Raw genomic sequence first — 18,588 nt, forward strand, 5'->3', positions numbered from 1 at the left:
GCGTCATGTGGCAGGGAAAGTGCTTTCACTGTGAGATACCCCAAAAAAACTAGAAGGTAGAGAGACAGAGAAGGCATTCTTGGTTGTCAGTGGCTGCCCATGTGGCATTTATCTTGACTTGAAAGAACAAAGCTCTAAACTTGAGTAAATTTCTCTTGTTAAGCTTGAATGAGGGCTTTGGTACTTTTGTTCTTTAGGGTTTTGTGGTGTATCCAAAGACAACTGGAGGAACCAACAATCTTTTTCTTTGTTTCCATCTTTTCTCTACTCTTTCTTTTCACAGAAATAAATGTAGCATAATGGAAGAAAGATGGATGATTCGATTATGTTCAGCATGAATAATTGATCTAAATTCGTATTGGCAAAAGCATATCTAATACTTAGTCATGACTATTAAAAATAATCACAGATCAGTTATAATTAGGTACAGATGTGACATTAAATTAAAATTAGTTTTGGTAAGATCACTTAAAAAAGAGTAGCCATTTTAGCTTAGAAGGAGCTTCCGCTTATAGAAGGTGTTGGAAAACCCATCTGTACAAGTTGCTTCCTTGGACTTCATGTAGCCATGCCACTGTTGGCCTAGGTCAAGCTCGGCCTTTGATTACTACATCACCTTTCTACTTGGTCTCTTGTCCGCAGGATGGGACTCTCTCCCATTCATTCCTCACATTACACCGGAGCGAGATTTCTAAATGCCAACTCAGTCCTGCGCTACCTGTCTCCTCCTAGAGATTACTTGTAGCTTCTTGAATGTCAGAACTCTCCAGGGAGGTTTCCCTGACTTTCTACATGTGGAGCAGTTGATCCTCCACAGCGCTGTGTTTCTCACCCACAGCACTGACCCCACTGTGTTGCATTTGCTGCATACATTACTTGTTTTTTGCTTTTGCATTTTGAGCACCTATCATGTGGTTGGCTTTTAGTAAACATTTTTGGAGTGAATGAGTGATGGTATCAGTCTGAGATTTCTTTTCAAGGAGCTAAAGCTCAGTCACTTTCAAAGTGGGAAGTAGTCCTTGTATGGAAAGAATTTGTTTTTTGCCATTATAATACTAAGTAGTTTGATAGCATTTCCAGTAAGCTTTGATGAGTTTAATTTGGAAATGACTCATTTCCCACTTCTGAAAACTGGGGGAAGGTGATTTCAGATTTTTTTTAAAAAAGGTATGTCAACCCAGAAGGTGATTTCAGATTTTTAAAAAATGTGTGTAAAGCCATTAGTTTTTATATGGGTGGGATGAAATGTTTTTATGTGATATGGCTATACAAAAACTTAAAAAGTACATTAAAAAGTTATAGATAAGGCCATTATTTCAGGATATTTCTGTAGTTTATCAGTATTTTGTATTCATGATTCAAAAACAATTTATAGGTGTTTTAAGGGAAGTCTTATGATGAGGTTCTGTGTCATGTGAGAAAGGTCAGTTAAAGATTTGGTGTATTTTTGGGTGGGTGTGTGTGTGATTGGGGTTTGTAGGAGAAAAGTCCGTAGAAAAAAATTCCTTATGCTTTTAGCACAATCTGGTGCACAGTGGGTATTTTATAACCAGTACCTGTGTCACTCTTTCATCTGTTATAGTTCCCATTATATGCAGCTCAGCTTCATTTGTCAGATCTGGTCAGTATTTCTGCAGGGTCAGCGCATCTCAGAGTAAAATGACCTTTCTTTTAGTTTGCCTCCTGTAGTGGTAACAGTGTTTTAGTATGCGAATGGTGGGAAATTTGGGGTAGGAGTGGGAGGGAAGCCAAAGAATCTTTGTGAACAAAGCAATTATATTTTATGTATATGGGTAGTGAAGAATAAAATCAACTTTTAATGTAGTTTTTAGATATCTGTGGGTACACATATGTATTGATTGATCAGGACCAGTCATTACTTTGAATGCCTGGCACAGAGGCTTAGGCATTTAAACACTGTATTCTCTAACTAGCTTAGAAATAACAGACCCTTCCATTTTGAGCGACGTGATTACACTCTTTGTTCTCGAGTTACCAGGGATGAAGTTAGAAAGGGAGAAAATGCTTGTAAGTCATGATAAATGAAGAGATTTATTTTAAAACAGAAGCGCAAAACCTCATGTTGAGGTTGCTGAGATTCTAGCAAAGTGGTGCTCTGTGTGTGTGTTTTGTGTTCCTTGAGAAGGAGACTTATGTGGCAGCGAAGCTGGAGGAGACCCTTGACAAATTTCACAGCAAGCCCAGTGTTTAACTCCCCTCAATGTCTTAATTACTGATCCTGGCTTTGGTGCTGGGTGGAGGATGTGGAGCGGTTTCTCCATAATAAACTTTGTTACTAACCACTTGTAACTTTAAAGAAGAATGAAACAATTTAAGCACATATATTCAGGCAGTAAAATGAGTCACGGTTTAGCCTGTGATAAACTAATTAATTTAGATGAAGGAAGAGAGATGTTAGTTTTCTCACATCACCTTTTTCTTAAAATACATCCCACCAGTGGGTCTAGTTAGGTGCTGGTTTATTTAAATATGAGTTTTATCTGTCTTGTAAGATGGCCTTTGGTGAAAGCGCGTGTGTGTGCGTGTGTGTGTGTGTGTGTGTGTGTGTGTGTGTGTGTGTGTGTGTGGACATTTACCTCAGCTTTCAAACCTGTGAGTAGGAAGTATAATAACTGAATCTTCTGATCTTTTTGCCATTAGTCTCCTGTGATGTCTAATTTTATTTTACAGCGTGTTGGGAAGATCATACCCAGTAATTAGAAGGGGGATAGCAGTCATATATTAAATTAAGTTTATGGTCGCACATTGAATATAATGTTGACTGTAATCAGACACACTTATGCTTTGCTTTCATGAGAATCTATCTTTGAGCTTAAAACACTAAAGCACAGTGGGAAAGTTTTTTGCTCTTTAAAAAACATCAAAATTCTGAAATTGGAGTTTTTCTAATGTTTATTTTCAGACACACACACACACACACACACACACACACACACACGTGCATGCGAGTGGGGGTAGGTAGAGGCAGAAAGAGAGAAAGAGAGAAAATCCCAAGCAGGTTCCACGCTGTCAGCATAGAGCCCAACATGGGGCTCAGTCTCACAAACCCCAACACATGACCCAAGCTGAAGTTGAGTTGGACATTCAACAGACTGAGCCACCCAGGCGCCCCTAAATATTTTTCAATGAGGCCATAAGGAGATGATGTTTTTAAGAAGTTATCTTATCATTTAGAGGTACATTTGAAATGTACATTCTCCAGAAATGTTAATTTTTGATAATTATAGCCATCAGCTATAAACAATTAGCAGACAAGGTCTTTTGTTGACAGTCTTACATTTTAGAAAAATGTAGGTGCATGAAGCCATCCGTCCATTTATCCATCTGTCTATTCAACACACGAATTAGAAACAATCAGGAACAAAGTCTTTGTAAATAGAACTTAGTTTTTTGTTAATGAAGTTGTATGCTCTCAGACTGCTCTTTTATTTGATAAGCACTTTAGGTAATTTCAGTAAGTCCTTTAAGGAAGGCAGGCTAAAAATAATAAACACATTGAATTTTTGCTCTAATGTCATAGCATGAAAATTAGTATAATAACATGTAAGAAAATATTCTGTATTCAGTTCTGGAAATTAGAAGTATGAGGATAAAATTAGAGGGAGTGGTTTTGAAATTGTATGAGGAAAAAGTACTGTTGTTTAGTTTAGAGGCTATTTTTAAAACTATTTGAATTTTTTATTTTATTTTTTTTTAGAGTCTTGGAAATTCACAGAGAGAATATGAAAAGCAGGTTGTTCTGTATAGTATCCGCAATCAGTTACGATACAGAAATAACTTAGGTAAGTAGAGACATTTTTATATTGAGGTGGAAACGACTATTGCTGATTTACCATTTTCATTAATCCTATCTTTTAAAAAAAATTTTTTTTAATGTTTACTTATTTTTGAAAGAGAGAGGGAGAAAGCACACATGAATGGGGGAGGGACAGAAATGGGGGGGACAGAGAACCCGAAGTGGGCTCCGCCCTGACAGCCATATGCGGGGCTCAAACTCATGAACTGGGAGATCATGACCTGAGCCCAAGTTGGGCGCTCAACCAACTGAGCCACCCAGGTGCCCCATCCTGTCTTTTCAGTACATGTTTCACAGTACTGAAAGTATTCCATGTACACACTCTAAGAAGCTCTGTACTGGGGTGCCTGGGTGGCTCAGTTGGTTGAGTGTCCATCTTCGGCTCAGGTCACGATTTTGCGGTTTGTGGGTTCGAGCCCCACATGGGGCTGTGTGCTGACAGCTCAGAGCCTGGAGCCTGCTTCAGATTCTGTGTCTCCTTCTCTCTCTGCCCCTCCCCTGCTCGCACTCTGTCTCTGTCTCTGTCTCTCTCTCTGTCTCTGTCTCTCTTTCCCTCTCTCTCTCTCTCTTTCTCAAAAATAAACAAACATTAAAAAAAAAATTAAGAAGCTCTGTACTGTCCCATCTCACCAATAATTTGTAGTAGCAAGTAGATTTTTCTTTCGAGTTCTGATTAAAATTATTTTTTAGAGTATAATTTATAGATTCATTTTACCTTTACAACATTAATTTCAACTCAGATGGTAGTTTTTTCACTTTAGGTGAGAATATAAGCCAGAAGGGAAGTACATTAGTTCTTAATAGATTTTGATTTTGAGTATTGTGGGTTTTTTCCCATAAATTTTCCACACGAGTTTAATGAAAACTCTTTCTGTAATTATTGAAACAAATTTTAAGCAGAGTTGGTTCCATGTTTTTGTTTTTGTTTTGTTTTCTTTAACTTTCTTTTTAACTGTTTGCTTTTTATTTGTCAGATGACTTTGATTAGTCTGGTCTATTTCCCTGCTGGTCTTCCCCTCCATGTGTTACTCTCATATTAAACACAGTATTTCCGAGAGAATCTTTTTATTTAAATGCATTTTGTGAAAGCGGGAGGTGTTTTTTACGTTTTAGAAACAAACTATCCAGTAACTTTTTGAAATAGACTTCCTTGAAAATTACCATTCAATTTGGTTCTCTTGTAAAGTCACAGAGTAAGGGATTTGATGAATTACAGGCTGCGTTTTACATCTTTCAGAGGGGACATTCCATGATTACTTTCTGTGCTTTCTGCTCTGGTAAGAATTAGTTCTCTGCTTCTCTGTCCTGTTACAGACTTTGCTTGTGTACTCTGAAGGGGGCTTCTTGTGGCCTAGTTGTTTCTTTGTTCCAACTTGGAGTGTTTCGTTTGCTCTCTTCCAACTACTGTGCTTTTATTTTTTATTAAGGTTGGTTTATGAAGTAGTTCCTATTGCATTTGTAATTATATGTAAGTGTAAGACACCTGACAAAAACCGGATAATTTCTCTTTCCCCAGTTAAACATGTCAAGAAAGATGAGCGCAAATACTATGAGGAGCTCCTCAAGTACAGTCGCGATCATCTCATGCTGTACCCTTACCATCTGTCAGATATTATGGTGAAGGGCCTGAGGATAACACCCTTTTCATATTATACTGGGATCATGGAGGTGAGTTGGCAGTGTACATGGGCCATCCCGGGCTACTTGTCAGGGACTCTGCCGACAGTGACCGGCTCTGCACATCTCGGCCACGGTGGCCATCATTCTTGAGTTTACAGCAGAGAGGGGAGTGTTCGTAACAAGTTAACCGCTTGCGCCACACTCATCTAAGCAGCTGCTGGAAGTTCCAGGTGTTCACGGCGGAAGAGTATCTGTTTCTCTTCTGGGTTCTCGAAGGCATTTGTTGACCCTTTGTGCTATTGTAGCATTAATGATTTATGTTAGCAGCGTCTCTATAAAACAGACTGCTTTTAACACATGATGAAGGTGGAAAATGCAGGTGATGGAACTGACCACCGGGCTCAGAAAAACAATGTGTTTAACTCTTCACTGACTACAGAAAGAATTAATGATGCAATACGTGTGTCAGAAACAGAAATATGTTTCTAGTCCCGGCCTCTAATTTCTTTCCTTTATTATTAACTTTTAGATGTTAGCCTTTCTCCAAAAGCAGTTTTTTAAATACCAGTTATATACTGTTTTTAAGTGAGCTGCATGTAAAGATTGGCAATGTTTATGTAGTATTCATTTGCTACTTAATTTTATTTGAGTGCTGCTGTTTTGGGCCCACTCACCGCTTCCAGAGCAGAGAGAAGCCTAGAACTAAAGGAGTTGGGAACCTACGAGTAACAGTGAGGTTCCTTTCCAATGTGGCTTCCTTTGCAAGATCTCCCTTTGCTTTTCTCCCTGAGCCCCTTCTTCACGGGCACTTATGCTGTCCTGCGTCTCCCGCGTCCCCGTTCGGAAGGAAATATTAGAGGAATATTGAGGCCTGACAGCCCAGGTTTCTGTCAGTTCCTTTTCACTAGAACCAAGGCAGCATAATGAAGGCGGTAGCTAATCAGTAAGTAGCATCGTTATGGCTGTCTCTTTATTATTTTGCTGGTATTGACCACAAGGTTTAGGAGAGAAAATGGAGGGAGGTTTTTCCTCAGTTACCCGCTTTCGGTTACATCCACGTGCTTGTTGCTCTCTGGTTTCTGTTCTGACACCATGGGGTATAGCTGCTGGGCTGAAAATGGGCCCTATCTCCACAGTAAACAGTTGGTTTGTTATTGGAGAAACAGATGGGAGTTGAAAAAAGCCGGATACTGCGTTTAACTCTGCTGCTGGTTGGGTCTCGTAGGAGCAGAGATGACTAAGTGGTTAAAATCTTGGTTGGTAGCGCATGTCTCAGATGCATATTGATGGAGCTGTGAACCATCATGCCCCTTGTTTCGGGGTACGCCTCTAGGGTTGGGTGTGAGGTGTGGAGAGGCTGGAGCCCAGAGCTCTAAATGCGGTATTCCTGGCACAGCTTCCAGAGGGCAGAGGTTACAGGGCGAATGTTTGGGGTTCATAGAGAGTGCTGTGAGAATCCAGACCTGAAAGTCTAATCTTCAGTTACTAGGTTCGAACCACATAGTGAGTACCACAGTGTGGCATGCGTGTTTTAGGTTGCAAACTCTAATCTCAGGGCTTCGTGCCAATAATTAATTATTATTCTGTTTGGCTGTAGTAATACATGTTTCTACAAATTTTTATCCAAGGATATTTTGCATTTAGGATTTTTAATTGTTTTTTTTTTTTGAAAGGACATTATGAACAGTGAGAAAAGTTATGATTCGTTGCCCAATTTTACTGCTGCTGACTGTAAGTATTTAATTATGCTGAAGGTAATGATTAGAGTCTGTCTTTCTGCGTGCATGCTATAGTCCGTATCATCATGTGTGTTTTTAACCTAAAACACTCGAAACATGGGAACAGCAGGCAACACTGTTGATAGGAGTTTTATCAGTTTTATACCAGTCAAGTGTAAGATGCAGTCTAAATGTCTATGAGGAATATTTTGGAGTGGTAGAAGGAGAAAAATGAGACTAATCTCAGTATTTCTAGAAAGTGAAATTCTTTCTGATGCTTGGGCAGTGTTGTGTGCCGAATGAGGGAAGAAGATTTGTGCACAGTGGTTTTGCAGCATTGACACACGGTTGTTACTAATACAACCTGCTGTGTTATGCTCATTTTGAGGAAGTGTGTATCTGACATGTGACACAGTTCTGTTGTGTAGGAAGAAACTTTTGCTGAGAAGGATGTCCTGACTTCCTGAAGTCGGGAGGGCTTCTGCTCTGTAAAAATTGGCCCATGTGACATTGTCACAAGTGTCAGCTTGAGTTCATCTTTCCCAGTTTGGGTTTTCTTTTATATTTCGTTTGAGAATTCCTTTTAATTTGATATTGATTATCAATCAGTGACCAAAAGGTGAACAAAAGCCAAGGGTTTTTTTCCTAGAAGACCTGAGTGTCCTGGCATTTTAAGATGCATTACGTGTTTTTAAAGGAAAGGCTTTCTTTCAGGTCTAAGGCTCCTTGGCATAGGAAGAAACCAGTACATTGATCTGATGAATCAGTGTCGGTCATCAAAAGTGAGTTTCTTGTTTTCCTTCCTTTCTCGTTTCTTCCTCCTTATCATACAGTCTCATTAATTGTTTTAAGTGGTAAAAATAATGAATTGAATTTCTTCGATCAAGTAAAATATGCATAATACAGAAATAATACCAAAAACACCCCTTCGGTATTCTCTAGGTTATGCTTATGCGATTACTGAATTTTAAAACATTTAAGGAATAAAACATTTATTCTTAAAAATCAATTTTGCTCTGCTGGTCTTTTTACCTGCTGATTCCACTCCCAGGGTTCACTTAATGGTTGAAATGAGTACACATTTTTCAAATTTGTTTTCACCTCCTAGATTTCCTTTGAATTTCTGGATTTAGATCGAGACTTAATGATTTGTGTTTTGAAGTAATTTACTTTGAAACTTTTTCTATTGAGTACATCTAGAGTACTTCAGATTTTGAAACATGGGAATTTAAAAAGATATTTAGCCTGTTGGAAACAGTCTTACACTGTGATCAATAAAAAAGAAAGTAGTGATTTCAGGCTGACTGCAAATTCTTAAATGTTTGTACCGTTGCAGAAATTTTTCAGAAGGAAAACAGCTCGTGATCTTTTGCCAGTGAAGCCGGTGGAAATTGCCATAGAGGCTTGGTGGGTGGTGCAGGCTGGGTATATCACAGAAGATGACATAAAGGTAGGTCCCTGTAGAAGTTAAACATGACTTTTATTTTTTAAATTGTAATTCTTCATCATAGTTCTGTAATTTTTCTGAGAAGTAACACCGTTTGGTTTTCCTGAGAAAATTAAACTTAAGTTCAAAGTTAAATGACTGTAGTAGGGTAGCATATGGACGGGTTTGAAAGACACTCTTTAATAATGAGGAAGACTTGACTTGGTCCATGTACAGTAATCTGGGGACTTTAACTAGAAGTTTCATGTGAAGTGATGTGATGCTGCCATGACACCGGCCAACACTTCTTGAGCACTTGCTGTGTGCCGGCTCCACCAGGCTCTCCTGCAAGCACTTTTATAGCGTCTCATGTGATTCCTACAACACCCCAGAGTGGTATATTATTCGTACTCCATTTCACATAGGAGGAAAGTGAGCACAGAGAAGTAAGGTAACGGCTCAAGTCACAGTGGTAGCGAACGTCCAGGATTTTAACTCAGGCAGTTTGCTATGGAAGTTGTGCTCTTAATCACTCTGCTGAAGTGCTGTGCTGACGAGGTAGGTGCTTTGATGAGGGATAGTGTCAAGATCAAGGGAAGTGATATTCCCGGTGGTCAGACCGCATTGGAGGTAAGCCTTACGCATGGTAGAAGAGATGCTAAGTTAGAGGTAAAGGGGCAGGGCCGTGGACCAGAGGGCCTAGAGACTAGGTCATGTCTCTCTGTGGTTGAAGAAATGGAAGTGAGCAGGTGGACTTTTTTTTCAGTTTACATTTTATTTTACTTCAGAGGACAGATTAAATCCAATGAGCAGAAGGCTTAGAAACGTTGCTGCAGTGTGAGAACAGAGCTATAGTGATGTACTTCCTGTGCTGATAATAGCCGTGTGGAATTTGAATAAACTTGTGACCTGAGAGATTCAGAATCAGCAAATGGATCTGATTCCCATTCAAAGAAGATGATTAAATATTGGTATTTATTAGGTAACACTACTTATCAGCAAATATTGGTACTTATAATTTGTCCTCGATTCTGTTGGTGGCATATTCTGGCACCTTAATCGACAGCTGTGTGCATAGGTTTTTCTTCTGAATTCCAGAGCAATAAGAGAAAAAAAATATGTAGTACATTTAGCTAATGGCACCTAATATTTATAAGCATACATAATAGATAATATATAATCATATATAATAGTCATCATGATAATCCTTGACTTAAACATGAAGAGATTTCAAGAGACTCATAAATTAATTTGGACAGAATTTAATTGAAATTATTTTGTTTTTCTTAGATATGCACTTTGCCTGAGAAATGTGCTATTGATAAGATCATCGATGCAGGCCCTCAGCTGTCTGGATCACTAGATTACAATGTAGTACATAGTAAGTGGTTAGTAGAAGTGGTCTTTTGTCAACATAAAGACTAATTTTAAACCATCAACAATTAATAGCAATTTTTATCAGTCTTTTATTCACATACACTGCAAATTTATACAAATGAATCATAAATAAAAAAATGTTTTTAATTTTGTAGTTCTGAGCATATGAAGGAAACAGATTTGAAAACTTTAATTCTTTTCCTCTTCTGTTTATTTTTTTTCTCCTTTACCTAGTATTCAGTTGTAAGAATCTTTGCAGAAAATCAGGAATCAATTTTGGTTTCTTTTTTTTTTTTTTTTTTTTTTTCAACGTTTATTTATTTTTGGGACAGAGAGAGACAGAGCATGAACGGGGGAGGGGCAGAGAGAGAGGGAGACACAGAATCGGAAACAGGCTCCAGGCTCCGAGCCATCAGCCCAGAGCCTGACGCGGGGCTTGAACTCACGGACCGTGAGATCGTGACCTGGCTGAAGTCGGACGCTTAACCGACTGCGCCACCCAGGCGCCCCAGTTTTGGTTTCTTTTTAAATTTACTGTTGTTTAGTATTCCATCTAAAACAGCTACTTTTGCTTCTGTAGGCTTATATAACAAAGGATTTATTTATCTGGATGTACCAATATCTGATGACAGTTGTATAGCAGGTAAGTATATGCTAACACTTTCCAGGGTTTTTTGAATGGTTACTAGGTGCTGCACATTGCATGTATCACCCTAATAAATTAGACACATAATCTAGGATCTATGATGTTAGAATCTTTCAAAGAAAGACATTTCTCTTTTGTTACGTTGTAACACATTGTGGTGGTTTTATTTAAATTCCTTATTTTTTATCTTCACGTTATTATACATGCTATGTTAAAATAATGGAAGTCTGAAATAAATTTCTCACATCCTAAATCAGGTTAATGTTTTCGCAAATTTATGTCCTTTTAGTCTTTGTTCAGTGCATAACTGTTTTTACAGATGTTCAGTCCTATCATAGCTATTATTTTAACTCCACATACCTGTCTTATTTTGTCATGTTGAAGTCATCTTTTTTGTCCTTATCTACTCCTCCCTTCATCCTTCATCCATTCCCTAAGTTAAACCAATATTAAGGCTCTTGTGTATTTCCTTATGGATGTATCAGTTTATTAGAACATTCTCCTATTGCTGGTTATTTAGGTTGCTTATAATTTTTCTTTTTCTTTCTTTCTTTTTTTTTTTTTTTTTTCCTGTAGTAGTGATGTGCTTAACATCCTTGAACACAGTGAAGCTTTTTTCCTATAGGTTAGATTTTTTAACAAATTTAGGTTGTGTGTTACAGGTATGTTTTTATGTTTCCCAGCATATCTTTGAGCTATGGTGTTTTTTTTTTTAAGTTTATTTATCTATTTTGAGAGACAGGGAACACAGGAGGGGCAGAGAGAGAGAATCCCAAGCAGGCTCCTCACTGTCAGCACAGAGCCTGATGTGGGGCCAGAACTCACAAACCTGTGAGATCGTGACCTGAGCCGAAATCCAGAGTTGGAGGCTTAACCGACTGAGCCACCTAGGCGCCCCTGAGCTATCGTTCTTATTTGTTGGTATCTTTTACCATACTAAGATACTTAATATTTGTGTAATCAAATATAAATGTCAAGAATTTCCAGGGAATGACTTTGAGTGATGGTAGGGGCTTATTGCAGAAATACTCCCTCATGTCAGTGTTGAATCTTTACAGGTTATCATGCTGTATTGTATCCTGACCTTTATCTGTGTTACCATGTGTTTGCGATTCTTTAATAAATGATTTTGAACCATGTACATACATGAATTCTTTAAATTTGGAAAGAAAATCAGAAAGTAATGAGATACTAATTCTTGTTTATATAATTGATGCTATAGCAAATAAAATACTAGTTTTACAATTTGAAAGGTTTTGACAAGGAAGAGATTTCTGGAGGACAGGGCTGGTAGTGGTTTCCTGTCACTATGGGAAAATATGAAGGCATTACTCTAGTCTTTACTGTCATCGATCAACTGATATTGACTCATTTGAGAATCCCCTGAAAAGATAGGTTTTTGGTTAGTTCATTTCAGTCCCTGTTGACTTATAGTTTGAATATTGACTCACGTTAGCACTAAGTGCATTTAAAAGATGTAGTCAGAGAAGGGCCAAGTGGATGGCTACTCCATTACAGTGATGGGTTCTGCCATGCTTTACCTACTGTCTAGCAATGTTTGCTGGTGCGGACAGACTCAGGCTCTTATTACTGCTGAATTTACCTTCCTTATCACCTGGAATATGCAGTGTTCACCAAATTGTAATAACCTATGAAAAGCAGTTTGACAACGTGGAAGCCATCAGATTCAGCACAAATGACGCCTGCAGTTGATTTCAGAGAAAGCATTTCAGCTGTGTTTGAACAAAACAAGCACTGTGGTTGGTGGAACAAATAAATTGGGGGAGACAAATACTTTGAATAGTCACTAAAGGGTCTATTGTTTTTTAAAATTTTTTAATGTTTATTTTTGAAAAAGAGGGCGGGTGGGGGGACAGAGAGAGGGGGAGACACAGAATCTGAAGCTGACTCCACGCTCTGAGCTCTCAGCACAGAGCCCAATGCAGGGCTTCAACTCACAAACCACGAGGTCATGACCTGAGCCAAAGTTGGTTGCTTAACTGACTGAGCCACTCAGGGGCCCCTAAAGGGTCTATTGTTAAAATATGTTTAGTCCATCATTCATCAAACTGTATACTTGTTCGACTTATGTCTTCCCTTTTGCTTATAGATTCTAGATTTCTGTTATGCTTGAATAGAGTACTTTTAAGATATATGTGTATGTATATGTGTGTGTGTATGTGTATATATGTACACATATATGCACATATATATGTAAATAGTCTAAAAATTCTTAAAAACTTTTGTCATACAAATTCAGACCTATAGTTGGAGCTTATTTTTGTATTTGATGTGAAATAAGGGTCCAACTTGGTTTTTTTCTCTTTGGAAAACCAATAGCATTTGGGATTCCAGGACTGTTTTTTCAGTAACCCATTACCACGGGGTGGAAATGTAACTTTTGTCATACATTGAATTCCCCTCTCCACTGGAGCTAGTTCAGATAGTCTTTTGTCTTCACGGATTTGTTTTTATTTTTATACCATATTGTTTTGATTACAGTGACTCAAAATAATCTTTAATGTTAGTTATTGCCAGGGGCACCTGAGTGGCTTGGTCGGTTAAACATCTGACTCTTCGTTTCGGCTCAGGTCATGATCTTACGGTTCATGAGTTCAATCCCTGCATCAGACTCTGCGCTGACAATGTGGAGCCTGCTTGGGATTCTCTTTCTCTCCCTCTGTCTCCGCCCCTCACCTACTTGCACGGTCTCTATCTCTCTCAAAAATAATACACTTAAAAAAATTTTTTTTTAAATATATTAGTTACGGCCAGGCCTTCCTTGTGAGTTTTTTTATTTTTAAACTTTCTAGGCTATTCTCAGGTATTTTTCTTTATACTTATTAATTTTTATTAACATGTTTAAAATTTTTATTTTGTTATTTCTTTACTGAGATATAATTGACATACTGTTAGTTTCAGATGTAAATTGTAATGTTGATAGCTATATATATTGTGAAATGATCATCATGAGTCTGGTGATGACATGAGTCATGATGTGTGGTGATCACCACACATAAAAGCAGAAATCTTTTTTCTTGTGGTGAGAACTTTTAAGATCTACGCTTTTAGCAACTTTGAGATATGCAGTGTGGCATTGTTAACTATAGTTGCTGTACTGTACGTTACATCTCCATGACTTACTTATTTTATAATTGGAACTTTGAACCTTCTTATTCCTTTTACCCATTTTGCCCATCCTCCACCTCTCATTTCTGGCAGCCACCAGTTTGTTCTCTGTGTATGTTAGCTTGATTTTTTTCAATATATTTTTGAGTAGGCAATATTATGATATAATATTTTAAATTTATAAAAGATTATAAAAACATCTGCTTCTGACCCCTGTGCCTGGCTACACAGTTTCTCTCTCAGTGGCCACTCTCTCAGTGGCTCTCCTAAATTTCTTGTTTATCTTTCCAAAAGTATGCTAAGCACATAGGCATGTATGCATATATCCTTTTTTGTATGGTTTTTGTTTTACGCAGATGGTGTGTTGTAATTCATACTTTTTTTTAACTTTGTATTGGAGACTATTCAGTATCTCTTTACCTAGATGTAAATTGTGTTTGTAACCTCTTAAGTGTCTTGGTTTCTTCGTCTCTGAAATACAGAGGTATAGTATTAGACAACTCATGAGGTTAAGAGGATAAGATGAAATTGTGTGTGTCAAGTACCTGGAAGTCGTCTGGCACTTAGTATGTGCTCAGTAAACGTTTGCTATTATCCACACAGCTGATAGTGTAGGAAAAGAGTTAGTACTTGGATGACTAGAACTATAGGTAACACTAAATTAGAAAATGACCTGACGGGCGCCTGGGTGGCTTAGTCGGTCGGGCATCCGACTTCGGCTCGGGTCATGATCTCACGGTCGGTGAGTTCAAGCCCCGCGTTGGGCTCTGTGCTGACAGCTCAGGGGCCTGGGGCCTACTTTGGATTCTGTGTCCCCCTCTCTCTCTGCCCCTCCCCTGCTCATCAAGCTCTGCCTCTGTCTCTCTCAAAAATAAACATTAAAAAAAAAAAAAAAAAAAAGTGACATGAGCCAGATCTAGAAAGTGAATAATCTGTCATTGTGATTTTTTGCAACGTCTTCGTTTTGACCACTTAAGTTTTGTCTTCTCTTTGTTAGGAATAATTTAGGTTTTGGGTGCAATAGATGCTATTAGGTCCAGGAGACACAGGACCCCCAAGTCCTTTGATGGCCTAAATACTCTTCCTTCCCAGGATGTTTTCAAGGGAAACGTGCACAGTGGAGAAGGGTAAAGGAAAGCATAGTGCCTCTTTATTATCAGCTGGGCAGAGTGCTCTAGTAAATTGGATTAGAGTTTCTGGACCAAAGAGATGGAGAGAAATGAGTATGAATCCACTTTCAGGTGAACAGCACCTGCTAGGCTGCCTCCTGTGATGAAGAAGGTCTTGCCCTTCTTAATACTGAGGCCACTGAAGAGGGTATAGAAAGAAAGCCCCAAAGAATGAATTAGTGATTGCTGGTAAAAGTGGCCGTCGTGCAGGTGAATTTCTTCTCTTCTCAGCATGGAGCGGGGATGGTGGGAGAAAGGCAGCCAGTGCAGTCTTTGTATAGTCTCTCAGTCTTTTGCTTTTCTGCCTTAGCCTAGTCACCCCTGCTGTCTCTCAGGCATTACAACACACCCATTGCAGCCTTCCCCAGGCGGGAGCAGCCCCAGTGCCCCTGCCTTTCTACCAAGTTCGTGTCCTCCAGCACTTCCTTTGCCTCAGTAATCTGAGAGTTCCATGGGATTAAATTAAATTAACTCTTTGTAGGATTTGTGCTCTACTGTCAGAGTCCTCTGTGTAGACTGGGTTGTAAATGTCCTTAACTTTGGGGGTTTTAGAGAACTTGCTGTGGAGTGGATAAAATCAAAAACTGAATTCAATCTCTAAGGTAGAGGTTTTTCTTTTTGAGTAGATATTTGAATTATGCTTTCTTATTTTATAAAATTGTATCACTAAACTAAGTCTATTTTGTTTTAGTTCCTCCTCTTGAAGGTTTTGTAATGAATCGGGTGCAAGGTGATTATTTTGAAACTCTACTTTACAAGATATTTGTCTCAATAGATGAGCATACTAATGTTGCAGAGGTAAGCATGAACAGTGTTTTATGAATGACTTGGCCTCGAGGTTATAAAATAATCTTTGTGTGAAATAAAGTTATTTAATGATGGTTAAAGTGTTTTTGGAATCTGTACATGGTAGATCATAGACCATTAATATACTTACGTCACTGTTCTTATGTTACTTCTTGTATAGACATACTGAGGTTTTTTTTAGTAATAACATAATTTGGTAAATAACTTTTTATATGACTTCTTGGTAAAAGGATTGTAGGCTGTTGATCGATATAGGCATTTTCTTATTTTAAATGAAACTCAAAGAGAAAAGAATCTTCCATTGTTATGGTCACTATCTAGACTCCTACTACTCTAAACATCTTAGACATAAGGAAAGGAGAAAGTTCTGATTTCAAAATTTATTCAGTCTTTCAGTTATTCTTAACTTAAAATTTTGCTCTTTATGGTTCAGTTGTTTATTACAAGCTGTGTAATATTGATAATTCTAGGAATGTAAATAATTTTTTTTTATCTTCCAGCTTGCAAATGTCCTTGAAATAGACTTATCTTTGGTTAAGGTATGTAATTTTTATACTCTTTTTACTTATAAATACTGAATGGCTTTTATTATAAGCCATTGATAAGCTACTGAGAGATAGAGACAGTGAGATTCTTATCGCTCTCCAAGGGAGTGGGGACAGTAAAGGGGTCCTTGCAAAGATAGAAAGAAATAAGGATCCTGAAGTGGAATTTCACCCCACGCAGTGAAAGCCGGCACTCACATTCCTGTGCACGCAGGAAGCAGAGTGATCAGTGTCTAGTAAGGAGTAAGGAGGTCAGTTAAAGCAACAACTTCTGCTAAACTGCACCACTTCAGCCTCTTGCTTCGTAGACAGCGGCAGGCCTGAGGGTTGGGAGCATTCGCTCTTCTACGGATGTGAAGACCGTAGCAGATGAACAGGCCTACTGAAAAATGGCTTTTTCTAGTTATGGGATGAAAATGTGTGAGGATCACTGTAAGCATAGTCCATGGTTATATTTTCTCTCTACAAACATTCTGATGTCTGGTTCATTGTAAATGCTAATTTCCTTTCTGTTCCTTCCAGAATGCTGTTTCAATGTATTGCCGATTGGGCTTTGCCCATAAGAAGGGACAAGTAATAAATTTGGACCAGCTTCATTCATCGTGGAAGAATGTTCCATCCGTAAACAGATTAAAGTAATTCATTTATTTAGTATGAGATATTAGAGTTTCCTCTTAGGAAAAAATATTGTTTTATGTACAAAAATTTTACTTACCAACCTGTCAGTTGAGGTGAACCCTATATATTAATGGTTTTTAAACTTTTTTTGTGTGATGAATCTTTTTTAGGATGATGAAAACAAGAACCCTTTCCCCAGAGAAAAGTAAATACAGTATTTTACATACAGTTTTTTTGTTTTTGTTTTTGTTCGTTTTAGTATTTTACATATAGTTTTAAAGAGTTCTCAAATTCCCTGAAGCCTGTCCATGGGTCTTAGTTAAGAACCATTGCTGTATGTGGGCAGAGCATTTGGGGGCTACGTCTCAATTTCAGGCTTGAACATAAGACTGGATTGGGATGGATATTCATAATTTGAGTACTGACTTTAGTAGCTATTTTTATAGAAGATAATTTATATGACTTTTAAAATGTGGATGTATTCTTCGTTAATAGGAGTACTTTAGATCCACAAAAGATGCTGCTATCATGGGATGGTGGGGAAAGTAGGAGTCCTGTACAAGAAGCTTCATCGGCTACTGACACAGATACTAACAGTCAAGAAGATCCAGGTTAGCACTTACTCACTTTAATTTAGAGTGTTTATAGATGATGGCCTGTGTCTATACATACACTCACAGAGTTAACTCTCCTAGCTTTGTTCTCGGTATCATTCGTTTGGTACATAGTCGTTGAGTACTTACCCATATGCTGGGTACTGTGCTAGGTCTTAAGGGTATAAAATTGACAAGAATATGGTACCTTCCTTCTGAGAATTAAGTCTAGGGAGAGAGAAGACAGGATAACCACAAAACCCACAGCAACGTGAGAAGTGTTTTGGTGCTTGTGGGAGCAGAGGGGAAGTGCTCCCTTGTTGCCTAGAGAGGTTCAGGAAGCTTTCTTGGAGAGGAGGATAGTTGGGCTAAAAATGAATAATAGCTTGCCAGCTGGTGAGTGAGGGAAGGCCTCAGTATGGGCCAAGCACAAGGGGAGGCAAAGCTAATGGACGAGGGGGCTGCATGTGGTTTATGTTTGGGTGGGGGGAGGGGAGCACAGCATAGGCTCTCATTCTAACCCCAGTCTCTTACCTGAGCCAGGTGACTCATCTGGAGAGTTTAGGCTAGCTAGTCTTAATGTTCTGTCAGTTATCAAGTCTTGGTTTATTATTGGCTTTTAAGAAGTTTATTATAGGGGTGTCTGGATGGCTTAGCTGGTTAAACATCCGACTTTGGACTTTGGCTTAGGTTGTGATCTCGCAGTTTTGTGAGTTCTAGCCCCACATCGGTCTCTGCATTGGCAGCACAGAGCCTGCTTGGGATTCTCTCTCCCTCTCTCTCTGTCCCTCCCCTGCTCGCTCTCTCTCAAAATGAATAAATTATAAAAAACATAAAAGAAAAAAGAAGGAAAGAAATTTATTATAGGGGTGCCTAGGTGGCTCAGTCAGTCAAGTGTCCCGACTCTTGATTTTGGCTCAGGTCATGATCTCATGGTCGTGAGATTGAACCCTGCTTTTGGGCTCTGTACTGAGTGTGAAGACTGCTTGCGATTCTCTCTCCCTCTGGCCCTCCCCTGCTCGCACGCGTGCTTGCTCTCAAACAAACAACAACAAAAGAAATTTACTACCAAGTACCTTTAAAAAAATTTTTTTTAACCTTTTTTAGTTCGAGATAGGTGGGA

At 38.6% G+C, this 18,588-nt stretch overlaps 1 protein-coding gene across 1 annotated transcript in view; it reads left to right on the forward strand.

Moving 5' to 3' along the window:
- FAM91A1 (family with sequence similarity 91 member A1) overlaps positions 1 to 18,588 on the forward strand; it is a 44,909-nt gene that overhangs the window by 1,568 nt on the left and 24,753 nt on the right. The window contains exons 2-12 of the mRNA XM_011291452.4: positions 3,719 to 3,803; positions 5,334 to 5,485; positions 7,111 to 7,168; positions 7,870 to 7,937; positions 8,492 to 8,605; positions 9,872 to 9,962; positions 10,539 to 10,601; positions 15,594 to 15,700; positions 16,210 to 16,248; positions 16,777 to 16,889; positions 17,368 to 17,483. Coding sequence (XP_011289754.1) covers positions 3,719 to 3,803; positions 5,334 to 5,485; positions 7,111 to 7,168; positions 7,870 to 7,937; positions 8,492 to 8,605; positions 9,872 to 9,962; positions 10,539 to 10,601; positions 15,594 to 15,700; positions 16,210 to 16,248; positions 16,777 to 16,889; positions 17,368 to 17,483 — 1,006 coding nt within the window. The remainder of the gene's footprint in view (positions 1 to 3,718; positions 3,804 to 5,333; positions 5,486 to 7,110; positions 7,169 to 7,869; positions 7,938 to 8,491; positions 8,606 to 9,871; positions 9,963 to 10,538; positions 10,602 to 15,593; positions 15,701 to 16,209; positions 16,249 to 16,776; positions 16,890 to 17,367; positions 17,484 to 18,588) is intronic.

The sequence above is a fragment of the Felis catus genome, chromosome F2 (genome assembly GCF_018350175.1).
Source record: "Felis catus isolate Fca126 chromosome F2, F.catus_Fca126_mat1.0, whole genome shotgun sequence".
Lineage (NCBI taxonomy): Eukaryota > Metazoa > Chordata > Mammalia > Carnivora > Felidae > Felis > Felis catus.